This window comes from Cervus elaphus, chromosome 5 (assembly GCF_910594005.1).
Source record: "Cervus elaphus chromosome 5, mCerEla1.1, whole genome shotgun sequence".
NCBI lineage: Eukaryota > Metazoa > Chordata > Mammalia > Artiodactyla > Cervidae > Cervus > Cervus elaphus.
The window spans coordinates 106,174,405-106,193,795 of record NC_057819.1 but is presented as its reverse complement, the minus strand read 5'-3'; the positions used below and the strand labels follow the sequence as shown (position 1 = coordinate 106,193,795).

At 54.8% G+C, this 19,391-nt stretch overlaps 1 protein-coding gene across 7 annotated transcripts; it reads right to left on the bottom strand.

The window, feature by feature from the left end:
- Positions 1–1,697: 1,697 nt before the first annotated feature.
- Positions 1,698–17,982, bottom strand: SLC47A2 (solute carrier family 47 member 2). Of its 7 annotated transcripts, none has more exons than XM_043903986.1 (17): positions 17,786–17,975; positions 16,957–17,058; positions 16,687–16,755; positions 15,871–16,019; positions 15,194–15,236; positions 12,561–12,605; positions 12,288–12,385; positions 11,934–12,031; positions 10,954–11,067; positions 10,265–10,332; positions 9,290–9,398; positions 8,581–8,656; positions 8,243–8,312; positions 4,099–4,231; positions 3,933–4,027; positions 2,955–3,048; positions 1,698–2,176 (listed from the first exon to the last, which is right to left on the bottom strand). In XM_043903986.1, the coding sequence occupies exons 1-17, from the start codon at positions 17,906–17,908 to the stop codon at positions 1,956–1,958; spliced, it is 1,707 nt and encodes a 568-aa protein (XP_043759921.1). In that variant the 5' UTR covers positions 17,909–17,975; the 3' UTR covers positions 1,698–1,955. The 7 variants fall into 7 exon arrangements, with proteins under 7 accessions (XP_043759921.1, XP_043759927.1, XP_043759923.1 ...); XM_043903990.1 differs by lacking the exon at positions 1,698–2,176 and adding an exon at positions 2,209–2,734 and having other exon boundaries at positions 17,786–17,980; XM_043903989.1 differs by lacking the exon at positions 1,698–2,176 and adding an exon at positions 2,753–2,859 and having other exon boundaries at positions 17,786–17,981.
- Between the last annotated feature and the right edge of the window lie 1,409 nt (positions 17,983–19,391).

Genomic DNA, 19,391 nt, shown 5'->3' with positions numbered 1-19,391 from the left:
TATTCTGCTTCAAAATAGATACATTTGATGAAATTGGCATGAATTTTAATAATGTCATTAGTTTTCAGATACGCCCTGATGAAGACAATCCTTTAAACATAAGTTTTCTCCAACTAGAAATCCATTTTTTGCCTTTATCAAAGGTAGTGTTGATCCACTTTAACTCTTTCTCATTTTAATTTCTCAGCCTAGATTTTCTCAAGTTTTACTTTGCCGCTTGTGGGTTGTTTTTAAAAACCATCTAAGCGCCTTCTTAGCGCAGTGGGCAGCGCGTCAGTCTCATAAAAACCATCTATATATAGTAAATAGGTTTCTTTCTAACTATATCTTTACCCCATTGCTGACCTAAAACAAGTATATTTCTGTAAGCACATTCACCAGACACCAATCCCATAAGCCTTTACGCAGAAACCGGCTCTGCCGTCAGTTCTGTCTAGCAGGGGTTTCTGCAGATACACTGTTTCCCAGACTTGCGCTTGCAGTCCTTTTTCCTCAGTGCCTTGCAATCTGATGGCTCAGGTGGTAAAGAAATCTGCGTGCAATGCAGGAGACCCCAATTTGGTCCCTGGGTCAGGAAGATCCCCTGGAGGAGGAGGGTATGGCAACCCACTCCAGTATTCTTGCCTGGAAAATCCCATGGACAGAGGACCCTGGCAGGCTTTGGTCCATGGGGTCACAAAGAGTCAGACACTTAGCAACTTAACACCTTACTTTCACTTATGCAACCCTAGGACACAACATGGCCTTTCTGTTCCATACCTGTTTGATCTGTCTGGGTGCGGAAGCTCACGGAGTCTTCAGGTCACAGATGCCACTGGCTCCTGCCTTTCTATGGAGTCAAGCGTTTGCACTCTGCATCCTTTTTCCCTAGTGACCTTGATTAGTGAATCCATTGTCTGGATGTAACTACCCACGTTAAAGGGACTGATGTTGAAGGCCAGGCTGAGCCCCCAGGGCCCCAAGTGCAGCCTGGAACCCGAACATGTCCCCAGTCCCAGGCCTCAAAGCACCCTAGGACTGGGTTAGCCCCAGATTCTGTCCTGAGCCTCCCTGGCCCAGTGATCTGGGTTTCACTGCCTGTCGAAGTGTTAGTCATATCTGACTCTTTGCTATCCCAGGGACTGTAACCCACCAGTCTCCTCTGTCCATGGAATGCTCTAGACGAATACTGGAGTGGGTTGCCATTTCCTTCTCCAGGATATCTTTCCAACTCAGGGATCGAACCCAGGCCTCCTGCATTGTAGGCAGACTCTACCGACTGCTCTTAGTTATATCCTGTTGCTACTGTGAGAGGCATTTCTCAAGTGAAAATGTTCATGCCCTGAGAGGACTGGGGGAAAGGTGACCAGCCCGGCTGGGGCCTCACAGCTCCTGGACCTGCAGGAGGTGCCAGAGCAGGAGCAGACGGGGGTCTCAGCGAGGTGGACTGTGTGGGCAGGGCCCGCTGACCCCACCCTTCCAGAACTTCACAAAGGCTTTGTGAACAGACCTAGGCGGCAGACTCTGCCTACTTTTTCATGTGACAGTGGCGTTTTCTATTTCGTTTTGATTTGAAATCTCTAACCTGAAGCTGTTTATTGAATAAGGGGACCAACACCAGGAGTCTCATCTTCCGGTCAGCTGAGCTGTTATCAAGAGCAGTCCAGGTGAGAGGAGGCAATTTAACTGCCGCTCAGACCCGCCATGTGACACACAGCACCAGCTCAAAATCTGTTTATTTTCTGGCCACACTGCATAGCACATGGGATCCCAGCTCCCCAACTGGTGGGGGTTGGTGGGGGGTGGGGTTGGGGGGGAGGAGGGGGAAACCCGCTCGGTGGATGGGCAGATTCTCAACCACTGGATTACCAGGGAAGTCCCGTGAATGTTCTTGAGGAGTGGTTCAGGGCATCCCCCTGCACTGAATTTGGGATCAGCAGCCGCTGTCAGCTTCCTTTTTGTCTCAAGCTGTCTCGCTAGGGCCTGGCAGTGAGGACCCTCAGGACGAGCCCCACTATCAACGAGCCCACTGCCACCCCCAGAGCAGCCCCCCGGCGGAGAGCCAGCTGCTTGGCTGACAGCCGGTTGGTGGGGGCGGGTAGGGTGTGGACTGCTTCTGGAGTCCTGAGGAGGTCCAGGTGGCCCCCGAGTCTCGAGTAGGTCGTCAGGATCACGCCAGGGGAGCTGCCTGTGGCCACTGCAAGACAAGCAGAAGCCAGCTCAGCCCTAGGTGGGGGGCTGTGGAGCCAAAGGATTGACACCCCTGCCTCACAGCAGGAAACACGTGGGACAGCACCCTGTGGACCTGATGCACGGACAAGGCTGAGATCAGACGGGGTCAGACGGCCTGGAGGTGTGTAACCTCCACCAGCGACCTCAGCATGTGACATGCTCAGTCACGCTGCCTCCCCCGCTCCCTGGCAACACTGAAGCCCCCAAAGCCTGTGCTGGCTCCCCATGCCCACCCCAATCAAGGCACAGCCCAGGATGAGTGAGGTGAGGCTGCGGAGATAACCAGGCTGTGGGTTGTGGACACACAGCCCTGGGCTCAGGCCAGTGCCGGGGCAGCAGAGCTCCGGTCTGATGGGGTGTGGAGGGGTGGGCGGGAAGGGCCACCCACACTGGTTATCAAGCCAGGCTGACCTGCCTAACCCTCGGCTGCAGTCCTCCTGCCCACACTGGAGCTGGGTGGTGACAATGCACCCTGAGGTCAGATGGTTGGTGCTCAGACCTCGTCCTCTAGTTTAGCAGCTAGCTGCAGGACGACAGGGAGGAGATCTAAGCACCCAACTCAAACCCTCGTCTGATGACAGGACCAAGGGTCACAGCCTCCCAGGCCAGGACAGACAGGGCCTGCTTCCCAGGACGTCAGTGCCCCTCCTGGTGTCAGAACAGATATCACTGTCACATTGAGGAAGAGAGGCAGCCTGGGCGCTTGCGGTTCCTGGCCACCCAAGCACACAGGGCAGTGTTACCTGAAGACACAACCGCTTTCTCAGGCCCGGGCCTGGGTCCGAGGGCCATGCTCCCAGTACTCCCCAGTGGCGGCAGTCCTGCGCGTTTCTGCGCCTGAAGAACAGAGAGTCGCCAGGTCAGCCTGCCAGCTGCCCATCCACCCGGCCTCAGCTGAGCCCTGCAGGCTGAGCAGGATACACATGGTGACACACAGGCACACCTTGGGGGCTCCAGACCACTGCAATAAGGCGAGTAACGCAGGCAGAGGACTTTTCTGGGTTCCTGGTGCACATAAAAGTAATGTTTGCACAACATGAGTCTGCTAAGTGTGCAAGACACCTTGTCCATACCGCAGTTAAACAGTACTTCCTGGCTGGAAAATACCATCACCTGAGCCTTAAGCAGGTCATATTTTTGCGATGGTGATGTCAGAGTTCAGTGATCATCCCTCACCATAAATGAGATGATAATAATGAGAAGATTTGAAATATGATGAGAATTATGAGCAAAGTGTGACCTAGAGACACAAAGCGAACAAATGCTGTTGGGAAGATGGTGCCTGCTGATCGCCTTGCTCAATGTGGGGTGGCACCAGACCCTCAGCCTGCAAAAACCACAACACCTGTGAAGTGCGGTAAGGCCAGGCCTGCCATGTCCACGGTCTAGGGAACTTTTAAGAGGCGCTCTTTTAGATCCGGGCTGATCCATCGTCTCTGATGCCAGGAGGACTGGATCCCCACAGAGGGTGTGAAGCTCTGTGGGTTCACAGAGACTCTGGGTTTCAGAGTCTGAGCCATAGTAGCAAACGCCAGGCCGCCTGTTTCAGAAGTGCTCCCAAGAGGATGGCGGACAGGGTACTGTCAGTACCTTTTCCAAGGTCACAGCTCACCCTCGGGGTCATCCGGAGCCCTCTGCTTGAGTTTGAGCGGGGGGTGGGTGGGGGGAGCGCTGAGGATGGTCTCTGGCGTGGTTTCTTTGGTAACAGGAAGGGCACTCACCTCCTCTGCAGCCCGCTTCCAGTCCATCCGGGCCGTGTACGTGACAAAGGCAGCGGTGGCCAGCATGACACAGACCAGCATGCCCAGCCAGAGGCCTACAGGACACGGGGGTGAGTGAGGGCATTGACGAGCACTAGGCCTGCCCCCCGCCCCCCACACCACGTACCCATGACCCCCATCCCGACCAGGAAGGTCAGCACGACACCCAGCGGGAGGCCGATGGCGTAGTACATAACAGCGTTCACCACAGCCCCGAAGGCCTGCCTGCCGGTCCCACGCAGGACCCCAGCGTAGAGACACTGCAGGAGGCAGAAGGGCTGGGGGTTGGTGATGCTGAGGCGATGGTGAGTCTTAGCAGCAGGGCTTCCTCAGGAATCTACAGGCCATAGCCTCATTTAAGTCCACAACACGGGCTAGGAGGGGCCCTCGTCCCCCTCCCTTCCTGCAGGGACCTGCCCTGGGTCATGCAAGGCTGCTGTGTTTCAGATACAGGGGGAGGGGTGGACTGGGAGTTTGGGGTGAGCAGATGCAAACTATTACATGTAGGATGGACAAACAAGGTCCAAGTATGGAGCACAGGGAACTGCACTCAATATGCTATGATAAACCATTATGGAAAAGAATATTTTTAAAAATGTACACCAACTCAATGGACATGAACTTGGGCAAACTCCAGGAGATAGTGAGGGGCAGCGAGGCCTGGCTGCCGTCCATGTGGTAGAAAAGAGTCAGACATGAATTAGCAACTGAACAACAACAATACATACATGTATAACTGAATCACTTTGCTATACAGTAGAAATTAACACATTATAAATCAACTATTCTACAATGACAAAAAGAACTTTTACAACTCAGGAATAAAAAGGTAATCACAATGGGTTGACTTGTGCCCCCCCTCGAAGATGCTGAAGTCCTGACCCCAGGACCTCTGAATATGACCTTAATTGGAAATGGCATCTCTGCAGAAGACCAAGCTGAGATGACGTCATCAGGGTGGACCTTACCCCGAGAAGACAGGTGTCCTTGTAAAAAGGAGAAACTAAAACACAGACATGCAGAGAGGGAAGACAACGTGAACAGACATGGGGAAACGATGCCTTCTACATGCTCAGGGGCTCCTGAGGGTTCCAGAAGCTCAGCAGAGCCTGGAGTAGATCCTCCCCTGGCGCCTTGGATCTAGGACCTCTGGTCTCCAGAACCGCGAGACGATCCATTTCTGGTATGTTAGGTCACTCGGCTTTGCATGCTTTGTCAGGGCAGCCCTGGCAGGCTCAGACAACAAGAACCTGATGTCTGCAGTGAACAAAGACACAAGCAGACACTTCACCCGAGGAGACATGCAGATGGAAGGGGCTCGGTGTTAGTCATTCAGGAAACACACAACAGGGACTCCCGGGCGGTCCAGTGGTTAGGGCTCTATGCCCGCACTGCAGGGGGCCTCGGTTTGATTCCTGGTTGGGGAACTAAGATCCCACATGCCGTGTGGCATGGCCAAGAAAAAAAAAAAAAAGAAGAAATGTACATTAAAACTACACCGAGATACCTGTACAGACCCATGAGGATGACTTTAATAAAAATGAGAATATAAAAAAGTTAGTTTCTGCTGTAATCAGTTATACATACACATATATTCTTTTTCATATTCTTTTCTATTATGGTTTATTACAGGATACTGAATATAGTTCCCTGTGCTATACAGTAGGACCTTGTTGTTCACCTGTTTCATATATAGTAGTGTGTATCCTGTATGATTCTAGAATGTTGTGTACATGTCCTTAAACGTTTGTCAAAACCAACAGAATGCATACCAACCATGAACTGTGGACTTAATGTATCAATATTCTTCATCAAGTAAACAAATGTCCTGTACTAATACATGATGTAAATAAAAGGGGGAACCAGCCGGGGCGGGGTGGGGGTTATGGGAACTCTGTATTTGCTCAATTTTTCTGTAAACCTAAAACTGCTCCTAAAAGTAAAATCTACTTTTTCTAATTTCAAGACAAACAATACCAAGAATTAGCAACACAGGGGAGGAACTGGAATCCTGGTACATTGATGGTGGGAATGTAAAATGATACAGTTGTTTTGGAAAACAGCTTAATGGTTTCTTACAAAGTTAAACATAAACTTACGCTTTAACCTAACAATTCAACTCCTTAAGACTCTACTAAGTGGCAGGAAAACATACGTCCACACAATGACTCATACTTGAATGTTCCCAGCAGCCTTAGTCACAGCAGGCCACACTCAAAACAACCCAAATGTCCATCACCTGATGAATGGGTAGACAAACATGTTACAGCCACAGAGTGGACTATCATTCAGCCACAAAAAGGAATGAAGTCCTGAAAAATGCTACGCCATGGACGAACCTCAGAAACATTTCAAGAAGTGAACAAAACCAGGCACAAAAGACCACATACTCTAATTCCACGTCTATAAAATAATCAGAAAAGGCAAGTATGCACAGACAGAAAGTGGGTCAGTGCATTGCCTGGGGCTGCCCGTGGGAGCAGGCAGTGACTTCAAAGCAGGCCCCAGGAATTCTGTGGGGGTGATGAAAACAGTCTAACACTGGATTGCAGCACTGGTTCCACAAGTAGACACTTACTCAAAGGTTTGACTCACGCATGTAAAATGCATGAATTTATGGTATGTAAACTATAATTCAAGAAAGGCATAAAAAATATAAAATAAAAACTAGGTCCATGGAAAACTTAAATTAAGAATAATATAGGGCTTCCCTGGTGGCTCAGTGGTAAAGAATCCACCTGTCAATGGAATCAGGTTTGATCTGCTCTCTGGGATGGTCCCACATGCTTCAGAGCAACTAAGCCCATGCGCCACACTATTGAGCCCTCGCACCCTAGAGTCCGGGAGCCACAACAAGAGAAGCCTGAGCACGGCCACTAGAGAGTAGCCCCCATTCCCACAACTAGAGAAAAACCTGAGCAAGTAACGAAGACCCAGCACAGCCAAAAATAAATAAATAAAATTATTTACAAAAAAAAAAAAAAGAATAACACAGATCTAGGGAGTTCTCTGGCAATCCAATGGTTTGGCGATGCAGTTCTCTGGCAATGCAATGGAGCGTCTACTGCAGGTAGCACCAGTTCAATCTCTGGTCAGAGAACGAAGATCCCACATACCGCATGGTGCACCCAAACAAATAAATTTTTTAATGAAAAAAAAAAAATAGACAGATAGATATAACCAGGAGTAAACATAGTAGATGCAGCGATGTGCGCTGCAAGACCCCTGGCAGTTGTGAGCTGTGAATCTGCTGCGGGTTCCCTGGTGGGCAGTGAACAGAGAGGCGCTGCCTTAGGAGCATTTAGGAATGCAGAGCCCTCTGAGGCCTGACCCTGCAGGAGGAGTTTCTCAGCTGTGGCCTCACCTTGGAGCTAGAGAAAAAGTAATTATAGTGTCCTTGCAGAAGCCATAACAGAGCCCAGAAGAGGATTTCTTTTAATGTTTTGCAATAAAAGCTGTGAATCTGATGACAAAACCCGGCCCAAAGCAAGCGGTCCTGATGAGGTCAGTAATGTGCTCCAAGCCTGTGCCCAACTAGATTCGAAGACCAGCCCTGGAAATGTATGGGGAACCGGCCACAGTGCCAGGGCTTTGAGGAAAACTCTCCACGAATATACTTTCTCCCAACGGTTCTTTCTTTCCTTCCTGTAGGGACCACTCTTCCTATAAGAGCTGATGACTCCTATAAGGCTGTTTGCCTCCTGCCCCTTGCTGCTCTCAAAGCACATGCTCCAGGCAGAGACTTGGAGCTTCCTGCAAGATCGCCCAAGGTGTGAAGACGACGACCCAGGGCTTCAAATCCTGCTCAACAAATGAGACTTTGGTGCTCGCTGTCTCTATGCCAGGCTGTTAAACATTGACAGAATTCAGACTTGCACTCAATGGGATTTGCTCTTTAGTGATCCAAGCAGAAAGTTGGGCCCCTCCGTACTCTGGGCACCTCTATTCTGGAAACCAGTGTGGCCGCTCCTGGCCAGGTGGGGCCTGGGTCAGAGCTGTGCCCCGCTGCCCCCCAACCCAATCCTGGGGAACAAGGAAGAAGAGGGTTTATGATTCTGCACTGGAAGAGTGGTCTGTATTTTGCTAATGTGCACGCTTCTCAGTGAGTTGGAACTGCAGGAAAGAAAGGGGGGAGGCGTTATTTTGAATAATAATAGATCCAAGAGCTGCCGCTTAATCTGCAGTCAGCCCTAATCAGGCAGCTCAAGCTCACAGCCCTGAGCTGCTTGGGGGGCAGGGGTTGGGAACTTGGGGGTCAGATCGGGACTCACACAGAGGGCATCAAACAGCTGGAAGAAGATGTACAGCGGCAGGACCTTGTTAACCAGGCCAACGACTTCCCTGCAGGGACAGGGGGCCATGAGACACAGCCTTGGCCTTGGAGTCCCACTCCTGTCCCGTCTATTCCACCCTGCCCCCACCTTCTCCAAGCCTAGGTGGTCGCCCCAGGCCAGGCCGCTCCCGTCCCTGAGTCTCCCTGTGTGTGGGGACACGTCCGAACCCCCCGAGGAGCCCCGTTAGCTCTGCCCTGCCCTTCGGTCGGCGCCTGGTCTGTGCATGGGCAGCAGCCGAGGCCCCCCGACACGAGGCGGGAAAGCCGACTACCTACTCATCATTGGTGAAGATGTGGCCCAGCTTGTTTCTCAGGAGGCTCAATAGGACGCCCACAACCAGCGAGGTTCCCACTGCAAGAGATGAAGGCAGTGAGGCCGACCCAGCCTAGGGAGGAGCCTGGCCCCCCTCAGCCCGAGCCAGCCCAGCCACACATCCGCCTGGACGAAGACCCTCATCTGCGGTCTCATGATGACAACATGCAAAATGCCCTTCCTCCCGTGGTTCTCAAAATGGGGTCCCTGGACCGGCAGCTGCCTAGTGAAGCAGATTCTCAGACCCCCATCTCTGACTGACTGAGTCAGAAACTGCCGGGGGCGGGGGGAGGTTCGGGTTTTGACACCCAGCTCCCCCACCCCACCCCCAACCTAGGTCTAAAGCCTGAGAACCACTGCTCTCCACGAGGAGCTGATCTGAGCCTGGCAGCTGCAGAAAGCAGAGACAGGATGGATGCAGAGGGGTCCTTTCTGAGGGTCGCCACGAGCAGGCCCCATGCTTCTGGGGACTCCAGGAGGCCGAGCTCACAGGAAGACCTAGAGGCCTGGGAGCCTGGGGAGGAAACTGCCAGCTCAGACCCCCAGCAGTGGGGAAGCGGCCAGAAGGGGCACAGCAGGCTTGCTCCTCTGGGCCACATAACAGGTACCACAGGCTTGGAAGGTAGCCGTGGCTCCCAGGGCCTCCCCTGGCCTAAGCCTGACCCCACCCACCTGTGCAGAGGGTGCCTGAGATGGCTGATCGCTTGGCTTGCACGGTGTCTGCGGCTCCCAGGGCTGTCCCCACTCGGACACAGACCGCGATGCTGAGCCCCATGGGGATCTGGACTCAGAGACAAGAAGGTATGGTCAGCCCCCTTCCTACCCCAAGCCAAGTGGGAGAGAAGCAGAGTGTTCCTGGCTGCTGGTAACCAGCCGTGAGATCAGCGGCTGGCAGGTGGGGTGGGGGTACCCCAAGCAAGCCAGCCAAAGCCCCACCCTGGCTGAGCCATCAGACACCACAGGCAGCCAAAATCAACACACAGCCAAAACCTCATGAGTAAACATCACATAAAGAGGCAAGTGTAGTCCTAAGTCTGTCATAAAAGGTCCCTGCGAGAAAAAGATTGACACCACTTTCAACATAAGAATCACCTTATAAATCAGTTTTGTACATGTAGGTTTTTGCAACTCCCTCGATTAAAGCTGGGGTCACAGAGCGTGCACCCCAGGAGGCTGGCAGAGGCTGCACAAGTGACACGGGACACCCCATGTGTCCTTGAAGAGGAAGGAACTGTGGGGAGTTCTTTCCCCGGTGGAGGCAAGGAAGTGCCCCCAAAAGGGCTCTGTCCCCCAGGGCTCACCACTAGAGGTGTACAAGAACGTGGGCCCACTGCTAAAGGGAACGTCCCATTTTTCAATAAAAATGCAGAAATCCAGATTGTGACGCGAAATCTCCCAATTTTAAATGATGCCAATCAACTCAAAACAATTCCAACATGGAGAGTTCCGTATCACCCACGGCGGAGTGGCTGTGGGCCACGTGTGGCTCTTAGGGCCTGGGCCTGGTGGACACAGTGGGTCTGGAGGGTCCCTCAGGAGACAGAAATGGCCTCTGGGGGGAAGCTGCCCCCTCCCCCTCTGACACTCCCAGGCTGTCAGGGGATTGGGCTGGGGGCAGGACAAAAAGGTGCCCCCCACAAGCCTCACCATGTAGATGACGGTGGCCACCTCGTAGATGACTGCTTGGGCAGATAGGTCGCGCACGCTGAGCAGGCCTGCGGAGGTGGGGCAGGAGCACCGTGAGTGTCCAGCCAGCTGGCCAACAGCCCTGGGCTGACAGAGTGCCCCCTGCTCTTGGGGCCAAGGGGCCAGTGGCTTCCAAGGGCAGACACAGAAAAAACCACCTTTCCACTTGGCCTTCAGCCTTCCAGGAGACCCCTGCCTGGGTGTGCCAGGGTCAGGGTCTCTCTCCTGTGTACACCGTGTGATGAGGGAGGGAAGAAAACTGGACCAAGGTCAAGAAGCCTGAGTTCAGCTCTCGGCCCGGTTGGGGTGACTCTGGACAGCCTCTTTTACTCTTGGGACTCAATTTTCTCATCTATAAATGGGGTCTGGGGTGGACTGGAAGGTCTCTTGGGGCCATTCCAGCCCTGGCTGTTTGGACTCTGTTCTGAGTCCGTTGATGAGCTCAAGATGTTCCGGCTGCACCAGTTCCATCTCACTCCATCTCTGGCTGAAAATCATGCTCAGGTGTCCACTCTGTGCCAGGCCTAGACTGGGCTGCGCTGGGCCCAGGCCCTCCTGCTGGAAGCTCACAGTCTGGCAGAGAGCCCGGCCGGGTGGGTGAACCACCTGTCTGGGGGAGGAGTCTCCCCACACCGCGCCGTCCCACGTACCCACAAGGAAGCTCCCGATCTCGTAGGCCCACCACTCGATGCACAGCATCAGCATGCTGGGGACGGCCAAGCGGAAGAAGGGGCCCCAGTCCTGCAGGCACTCCCAGGACCAGCCTAGGAGCAGAAGCCAGCTGACTGAGCCCCCATCTGCCTTGCGGCCCAGCCAGCCGGCCCACCGCCAGGGCCCACAGCTTTTGACTCCACACAGCAAGCCCAGGCACTTGGCACCAGGCAGGGTGGGGACGGGAGGAGGGGACGGGCTAATACCTCGGGCAGCACCCCTGGGTGGGAGCCCGGGCACCACAGGCTGGCAGACAGCCTGGTCCTTCCTGGGCTCTGTCTCCTTGGATGAAATTTTAGTCCTTATCTCTGCCCCATCTCCCCAAAGGGCTGCTGGGAGGGTGGCCCGACACCAAGGCTCCAGGAGATTTCACAAGGCAGACAGGGTGGTACAGCCATGGGGGAGGAGGCCCCAGGCCAGAGAGGGACCCACGGTCCACACAGCCAGCTTTCAGGGGCTAAAAGCTCAGCACCTAGGCCTGGGAGCAGGTTCGAGCCCACTTCTGTGATTTGGGGTGAATGACAAACTCTCTCAGCACCGGCTTCCTCCATGTAGATAAAAATGGAGTTAACGAGGAGTTCTGAAGCTTATCCAAGCAATGTGGGTGCAGCCTGCTGCTGGCACCTAGCATTCTATCCGCAGAAGCTCCTGGCCCGTCCCCAGCAGGGCTGTGACCCGGGACACACTGGACTGGGAAACCAAGCCTCTAGGGGTGGGGTGCAGAGGCGGAGAGAGGGTGCAGATACAGGGGGTGGGGAAGAGGTGGGCCCTGAGGGATGCGGGGGCAGGCTCGGGGCAGGGCTCCTCCAACGGCTCCAGCTGGGGGGACCCTGCCCACGAAGTGAAGGCCCTGGGCTGGTGCTGGCAGCCTACCCGCCCCTTCAGCAACCCCCTCCCTGGGCAGGAGCCCCCTCCACACCTGCCCATGTCTCCAGATGCAGCTTCTTCAGCACGATGTAGAACAGGAGGAAGACAGCCTGCGTGAACTGGGAGACGGTATTGGCAAATGCGGAGCCCCTGACAGAGGGTGGAAGGTCGGGCTGGAGGAAAGGCCGACTCCAGCCCTGGAGGCAAGCGGGGGACAGGCCTGGCTCATCCCCAGTTCCCCATGACCCACCTGTGGCTAACAGTGTGGACAGCCTCCACAGTCCTTGTTGTGACCGGACTGGCTGCCCCCTCAGGGGTAGGCAGGGCTCCGGACCAGGCTGCCACAGCCCATGCAACGCCTTATTCAACTGATTCCCTCAAGCAGGCCCTGCAGCCCCCCGCTCACCTGACCCCCTGGCCCAGCACAGAAACCAGGACATAGTTGGCCAGGCCGTTGACGCAGTTGCCCACGACGCCACTGAAGACTTGGGGCCAAACGATGCCCTGAAATAGATGAAAACTGGCCTCACTGAGTGGGGGGCCCCAGGGGGGACACAGGCTGGGGACACGCAGCTCCCCACAGACCCCTGTGTGGAGGTCAGAACAGGGACCCCAGGCATTCCTCCCCCGCTGACAGTGCAGTGCAGGATACGGGGCAGCTCCAGCTAGGGCCCTGTACCTGATTCTGCAAGTACTTGGCCTGCAGGCTGTAGAGAAAATTTGCCTGTGTAAATAAACACACACAGAGAGACACAAGTAAACACCACCTCCACACAGACAAGAACAGACACTGCTGAGATGAATCTGGGGCAGCTTGTTTAGCAGAGTGCATCCCGACCCGCAGACACGCACCGCGCTGGCCTGGGCACCTGCACTGCCTGACGGCTGGTGCTGGGATGGGACCAGCAGGCAGGGAGGGGGGACCCAAGAGGGGCTCCAGTGCTCTGGCAAGAACGAAAGGGACTGGGCCCCTGGCCGCCAACCGGCCTGTTCACAGAAGGGCCACCAGAGCCCACAGGTCCGGGCCACCCTAGGGCCTGTCTCTGGCTGCCAGAGACAAGACTCTGGATGGAGGGGCCTTGGGCAGAGGGAGTCGGGGTAGGGAGGGTGGAGGCCACCAGCAGCCTCTGCAGAGCAGGGTGGAGACATCAGAGGAGTCCATGGAGGACAGAGGGGGCCTGTGTGTGTATGTGTGTATGTATCTTGGGGGCACTTCCCTGCAATTCCTGCCCTGTCAAACCCTGGCCCAGGCCTGTGCCCCCTGCCCACCCTCCCTCTCTCTTCAGGACTGCACAGTCAGCAAAAGTGTGCTGCTGGGTTCAGGTACTGGTTCTGTGCCTCCTGTGAGTGGTGTGGCCTTAGGCCACTTACTTAACCTGTGTGTGCCTCAGTTTCCTCACCTATAAAGGGGATAATACTGTGTGTGTGAATCCTTGCTATTCATACATACATTTATATGCAACGCTGATATTGCAAAAATGCTTACAAAACAGCATTTGGCACATTTAAGAGTGCCGAGAGTTGGGTTAGCATCATGACTAAGACATGTGATGCTTCTCATCCCACAGGGAGTTACGTTTGGCAGCATCTTTGAATGGGAGGGAGCGGCTTTGTTGATTTGATAAAGTGGCTGCCACAGTGATAACCTGGAAGTCTCCCCTGACCCGGCCCCAGGGGCCCTGTTGGACAAGACACCTTCACTTGGTCTGAAGAGCCAAAGGTTTGGAGGAGAAAGACCAGACTTTTCAGGTGGTTTCCGTGATACAGAAGAAATCTGGAGCTGGCCAGGCCTCAAAGAAGTCATGGCTCTAGCCTTCCAGATGGGAGGGTGTGGCTGGGGCTCCTTGACAGGGCTGGTGTCCCCTAAGGGCACCGTGAACTCACCCCAACCCTCTCCCTTCCCAGGTCCATCCTCAAGAGCTCTGTCACTGGTGCTCGGAAGACAGAGGGGGGCAGAGAGGCAAGACAGAGGGGGCAGTGTGAGGGGGGACAGAGACAGAAAGCTGGACTCCCCTGAGACAGCCTGCCCCGTGGTGACACGTCCACTGAACCACAGCAAATCACACTGTGCAGCCATGAGTCCCGAGTGGACAAATGGACCACTAGGCGGGGCTCAAATCTCAGAAACTTATCTGTGTGGATGGACTGCTTACTTAATATTCAATAAATTAACGGAGAAAGAACATTCAATAACGACTCTTAGAAAACATTTGTTAGAAACATTACAGCTCTAAACACAAAAGTAGAAACCATTAAAAAGTTCAAATAAAATAAAGGCAAATGTTTCTACAATCCTGTGATGGGGTGACTGTTCTTAAGCTCATCAAAGACAGACATCATAAAGGATGGGATTTATGGATCTGTTATGTACACATTAAAAATTCTTTAAGAAAAAAGTATCAAAAAATTAGAAGGCAACTAAAAAACGTTTGTGACACATATGTCAAAGGAGTGAGGTATTATTTAACAAGAGTTAAAATAATTAGGAAGAGATCAATCCACTAAAATAAGCAAAGGACGTGGGCAATTCATAGAAGGAAAACAAATGATCAAAGATATGAAAAAACACTCAAATTCATTTGCAATAAAGTGCATGTTAAAATAACCTATTTCTAATTGGAGAAAACATTTTAATAATACTCTGTGCTGATGAGACTATTGTTCTTGAGGGTAGACTTGATACAAACCAGTATCAAAACCCATTGACAGAGCAACTCCAATTCCAATTAGGCATCATTACAGACATTCACAAAGATTTTTCTATAAAAATGTTAATCACAACCTAATTTATAAGAGTGACCACTGCAAACAACCTAAATACCCAACACATAGGGACTGGTTAATAAGTTATGGCAAAGGGGGGATACTGTGAGGCCTTTGAAATGGGTATTGTGGACAGTGATTTGAGCATATCTAGAGACTGACTAATGATACATTTGAAAGGGAAAAAGTGAATTACAAAACAACATACACACACTGGCCCCATTTCACACTACAGGTGTGTCTCTATGTTTGATAACGCACACACCCATGAAGACAAATAGCCCTGGAGAGAGAGATTATTAACCTGTCTTTTCTCTGGGTAGTAGGATAATGGAAGATTTGAAATTTTTCTTCCTCAGGCTTTCCAGAATCTCTCCTGTAAATAGTTTTCTAACCAGAAAAAGGTGTTGCACTACTTTTTAAAAGTTCAATATGCACCAACCACCAACCGCAATGAGAAGTTTTCTCCAGCCCCCTGGCTACCAACACGAGGGCTGAGGGGCTCCAGACTAGTGGGGGGTCAGGATCCAAGCTCCATAGACAACTCACCGGCAGGCCTGGGATGTAGACCTGCACATACTCCTGGGCCAGCCTGCAGGAGAAAGAACCAGGCTCTGAGCCAAGCAGCCTATACCCTGGGGGTGGGGAAAGGTTTGGCAGACTTTACCTTGAAAACAAGACCCTCAGAGACACCTGGAACCTCGGTGGGGGTAGGGTGCCAGGAGGCAGGGCCCAAGAACCAAAGGACCCAAACACAGGGTCTCAGGGCTGGGGAACTTCAAATCGGAATGATGTGTGGTTTGTAAGAGGGGAAAACAAGGTTCCATCACGTTAAGAATTAACTACATGAAGTGCACATAACAGGAAACGAGTCAGGTATTCCTATGAGGAAATATATCCTACATTAACAACATAGTGTGTAATTCTTCAGAAATGGGGTTCGGTCCTGTTCCCACTGTTTGCGGTGTGGGGTGTGCATGTCACTGCTTCCGAAGCCTCTGCCGGGCTCGGGCCCACGCTGGGACCAGATGCAAATAAACCCCATACAAATGCCTTTTCTCAATTAAAATGGGCTGTAGTCTGCCCCCTGCTGGCCACAGCTGGAGCAGCACGCTGTGGGGGAGAGTCCCCAGACCAGATGGCCGCGGGATGGCTGGAGACCCAGAGAGAGCGGCACGGGTGGGGTGGGCCTCCCGGGATGCCCGCCCCTGCCCGCCCCAGCGCACCTGGACACGGCCGGGTCCTGCCTGCATAACAGGAGGATGAGCTGGGTGTTGAGGAAGAGCGCCCAGCAGGGCAGACAGCAAAGCAGCAGCACCAGCACGCCCCGCTGCAGGATGACGCCCACGTGCTTCTTGTTGGGGCTGCCGAAGCTCTGGAACACAGGAGTTACGCCCGCCCCGCGCCTGACCTCCGCTCGCCGGCTGGAGGGGGGGGGGTGGGTGCGCTGGGCAGCCCTCCACCACTCCCCCAATCCCCGCCCGGGGCTTCCTCTGAGGGGCTCAGCGGCTCAGAGTAACCACAGCAACCGTTTGCAGAGCTCCAGCCGCTGTCCACCCACGGTGCCCAGTACTCCGATGACTCCTGATGGGCGAGGAACTGCCCACCCCCCACCATCCCTGAAGCACCAGCGCATGCGAGTCTCCCTGGGGAGTGAGCAGCAGCCAGGCCCACCGTGAGCCCCAGGCCCCCGGAGCTTAGCCCCTCCTGGTGGTGGGCCTCCCAAGGGCAGCAGGCCCCCTCTGTGTGCCCTCAGCACACAGGGCCAGAGGATTCAAGGTCAAAGTCAGAGGACTCAAGGTCAGAGGACTGTCTTTCATTCCAGAGCTCTCTCGCCCGGCCACCCTGGCAAGGGGAGGGTCTGGTCCCTAGAGCACATGGTCCCTGAGGGTGGGTGTACCGGGACAGCTGCCCCCCAAAGGCCTGACAGGTTTCCAGATGCAGGGGCCACTTCGGGGCCTCGAGTGGGTGCCCAGCCCTGCCCTTTCTGCAGCAGCTGTGGGACTGGCTCCAGCCCTGCTGGTTCCCGGGGGCCCACCTACCTGGGACATCAAGGTGTCACAGGCCGAAGACAAGCCAAACCCGATGGAAACTCCACAGACATTGACAAACTGGAGCCACACACAGGAGAGAACACAGGCTTTCAGGAGACCGAGGGGGACCCTGCACCTGGGGGGCTGCCTGGCAGTGGGAGACCCCTCCTGGCCGGGCCTGTGCGTGGGGTGTGCTCGGGCGAGGCTGGAGGTCCAGCTGTGCCCTCAGGCTGTGTCTTCTCCCAGAAGCCCAGGGAAGAAGGTCCTGGCTATACTCACGGCCACCGAGAGGGTCACTGCCGCCAGCTCCACCGTGCCCAGGTGTCCGCAGAACACCGTGCTCACGACGTAGACCATAAAGTTCAGCATCTGGAAGAGGAACTGAAGGCCGGGGCTGGGGTCAAGGGCCCTGCTCACAGCCCAGCTCCCGGCAAGAGGCTCTCCAGGCCCTGACCCCCGAGAAGCCCCTCTGGGCCGCAGGGCGAGCCGCCCACAGTGGAGGAGCAAGAGTGTGGCCGAGTCTGGGTGGCAGAAGGCCCGGGTCCTGCCCCCTCCCCACGGGGCAACAGCATCAACCCCTGAGCTCTCGTTCCCCTGCGGGGGCGCTGGAGTGGGTACAGCTGGTGATGTCACTGTAACCACCTCATCCGGCCGCGTGCAAACACAGAGGAGTAGAGTTAAAGACACCAAAACCCTAGGAAGCCTCTGTCCATGTGGTGGGATTGGAACGTAGTGTCTTCTTTTACTGTTGTCCTTACTCTTACAAGGAGCACATATTTAGTAGTCTTTACAGTCAGAAAAAAAATGTACCTGAAGCCATTTTCCCTTTGAAAATAAATGGGCAAAGGCCCCTCTTCCAATGCAAACGCCCGTGCAGGCACCCCTGGGCTCCCCTTGGCCTCTCTGGGCTCCTGAAGGAGGACACACCTGGTCCCTCTCATGGCGAGGGGGTGGGGGCTGCCTGCCGCTGAGAGAGGTCAGACCCCGCCAGGCTCTGGGTGGTGGCCCCTGGTGCCACCTGGACACTGTCACTGTGGGTGATTTCTGGGGAAGGCCTCGAGCAGCCCCTGCCCCCCGCCTCGTCAGCCCCTCACCCCCACCTCCTTACCAGGGGTCCAGAAAGGATGAAGATCATCCGTGCCTCAGCTCCAAAGCCAACAGGGACCAGCCTGCGGAGGGCAGGGCAGCGGCTCCTTCGGCCTGGGGGGACCGTGTCCTGGGGGCTGTCCATTCCAAGCCCAGGCCACCCAGCCACCCTGCACGCCTGAGCACCTTCTCAGCCAGCCTCACCCAGCCGGCCAGGGTAACCGTACAGCCTGGCTAATGAGTAAGGGGCGGAGGAGGGGCCACTGCCACCCATGGGACTAGCCCTGCCCCCCTGTGCACACCAGCCCTGTGGCCCGACCCACTAGCCCTGGACAGGACAGAGGTCTGGGCACCCGGAGTCACCAGTCTGACCCCCTTCCAGGAGGTCGGCAGCAAAGGCCCAGGAAGTGCAGTTGTGGGGCAGGGCTGAGGGGGCCAAGGACTCTCTGTCCAGGTGAAAAAGAGACTCATACTCAGGTGGTAAAGCCAGGGTCCATAGGGGGTTTGGGGGGCAGGGGTCTGGGGTCAGTTCTGACAAGGGGCTCTCTGCCCCACAGGTGGAGGGCATTCAGTGGTCTAGCCCACAGGGTTCCGGGTTTCCCTGGTGTTCCCCAGGGTGCTAAGCAGGTCAGGGTCAGCCCACTGTCCAGAGAGCAGGTCCTCGGCTGAGGATCTGCAAATATCCCCCAGAATTTGTATGATGAAAACTCACAACTTCCTCCACGTCCCCCTCCATGCTCTCTGCCCCCTGCTGCTCACAGGTGCAAGGAAGAGAGGTGAGGTGGGCGGGGTGGGGTGTGGGAATCCCTGCACTTCCACCCGTGTGGGGGCTGCTCCCCCCAGGGTGGGGGCCGCCCAGATGCTGACTTTCAAACCTCCACTTCTGGCTTTTTTCTACAAAGACCCCACTGCTGTTGGAGTGACTGCAAATGCAGCCAGCACCACTTTCAGTGCCTGCAGGCTCGGGCCTGGGTTTGGTTTTCCAGGATTTCAGCCCATGTGAACTGGCACAGAGTCTCGGAGCAGAGTGGCCACCCAGTCCCACATGGGGTCCCCTGGCCAGGTGAGGACGCCCCTCTCCGCGGCCCCCGCTATCAGGGGCGGCCGTGCAGCCTCTGCCCCGCGTCCTTGGTCTCAGACCCCCCACAGCAGAGAGGAGTAGTGATTCAATTCTCAGGGATGGGGCCACAGACCCCAGGACTTTGGGACTCTCCCTTCTCAGGTGAGAACCTGCCCTGCATCCCCTGGCTCTGGGAGCACGCCCCACCACTTCCTCCCTCCTGGCAACGTTTGTCAATCATGGTTCCTTGGTAGAAACAGGAGAAACTAATTAACAGGAGGGGGAGAGAGAGTGTGGAGGGGATCAGTGTTTGGCAGGTGATCTGTAAAGAAGCTGAGTGACTAGAATGAGAAAATCTGGGTTTTTAAGGGCAAGTCCATGAGATGATCAAGCTCTGAACACCTTCACTCTCAGAGGCAGATTTCTGGAAGACTGGAGCAGAGTCAACCTGGGATGGCAACAGGAGGGGGAGGGTGGGATGGGGGTGCTGGGGACCACCTGGAGGGGCAGGTTGGTTCCTCCAAAGGATGAGATGTTGAACAGATAACAATGGTGTCACGTGTGTATC

Bases quoted from the DNA above. Each gene is read 5' to 3' on its own strand.
- SLC47A2 (XM_043903986.1), bottom strand. From the start codon at position 17,908: ATGGACAGCCCCCAGGACACGGTCCCCCCAGGCCGAAGGAGCCGCTGC. The intron at 16,756-16,956 runs GTGAGTATAGCC...GTGTGGCTCCAG, and splicing joins CAGTGACCCTCTCGGTGGCC to TTTGTCAATGTCTGTGGAGT. The intron at 12,606-15,193 runs GTGAGTTGTCTA...TTATTTACACAG, and splicing joins TCTACATCCCAGGCCTGCCG to GCAAATTTTCTCTACAGCCT.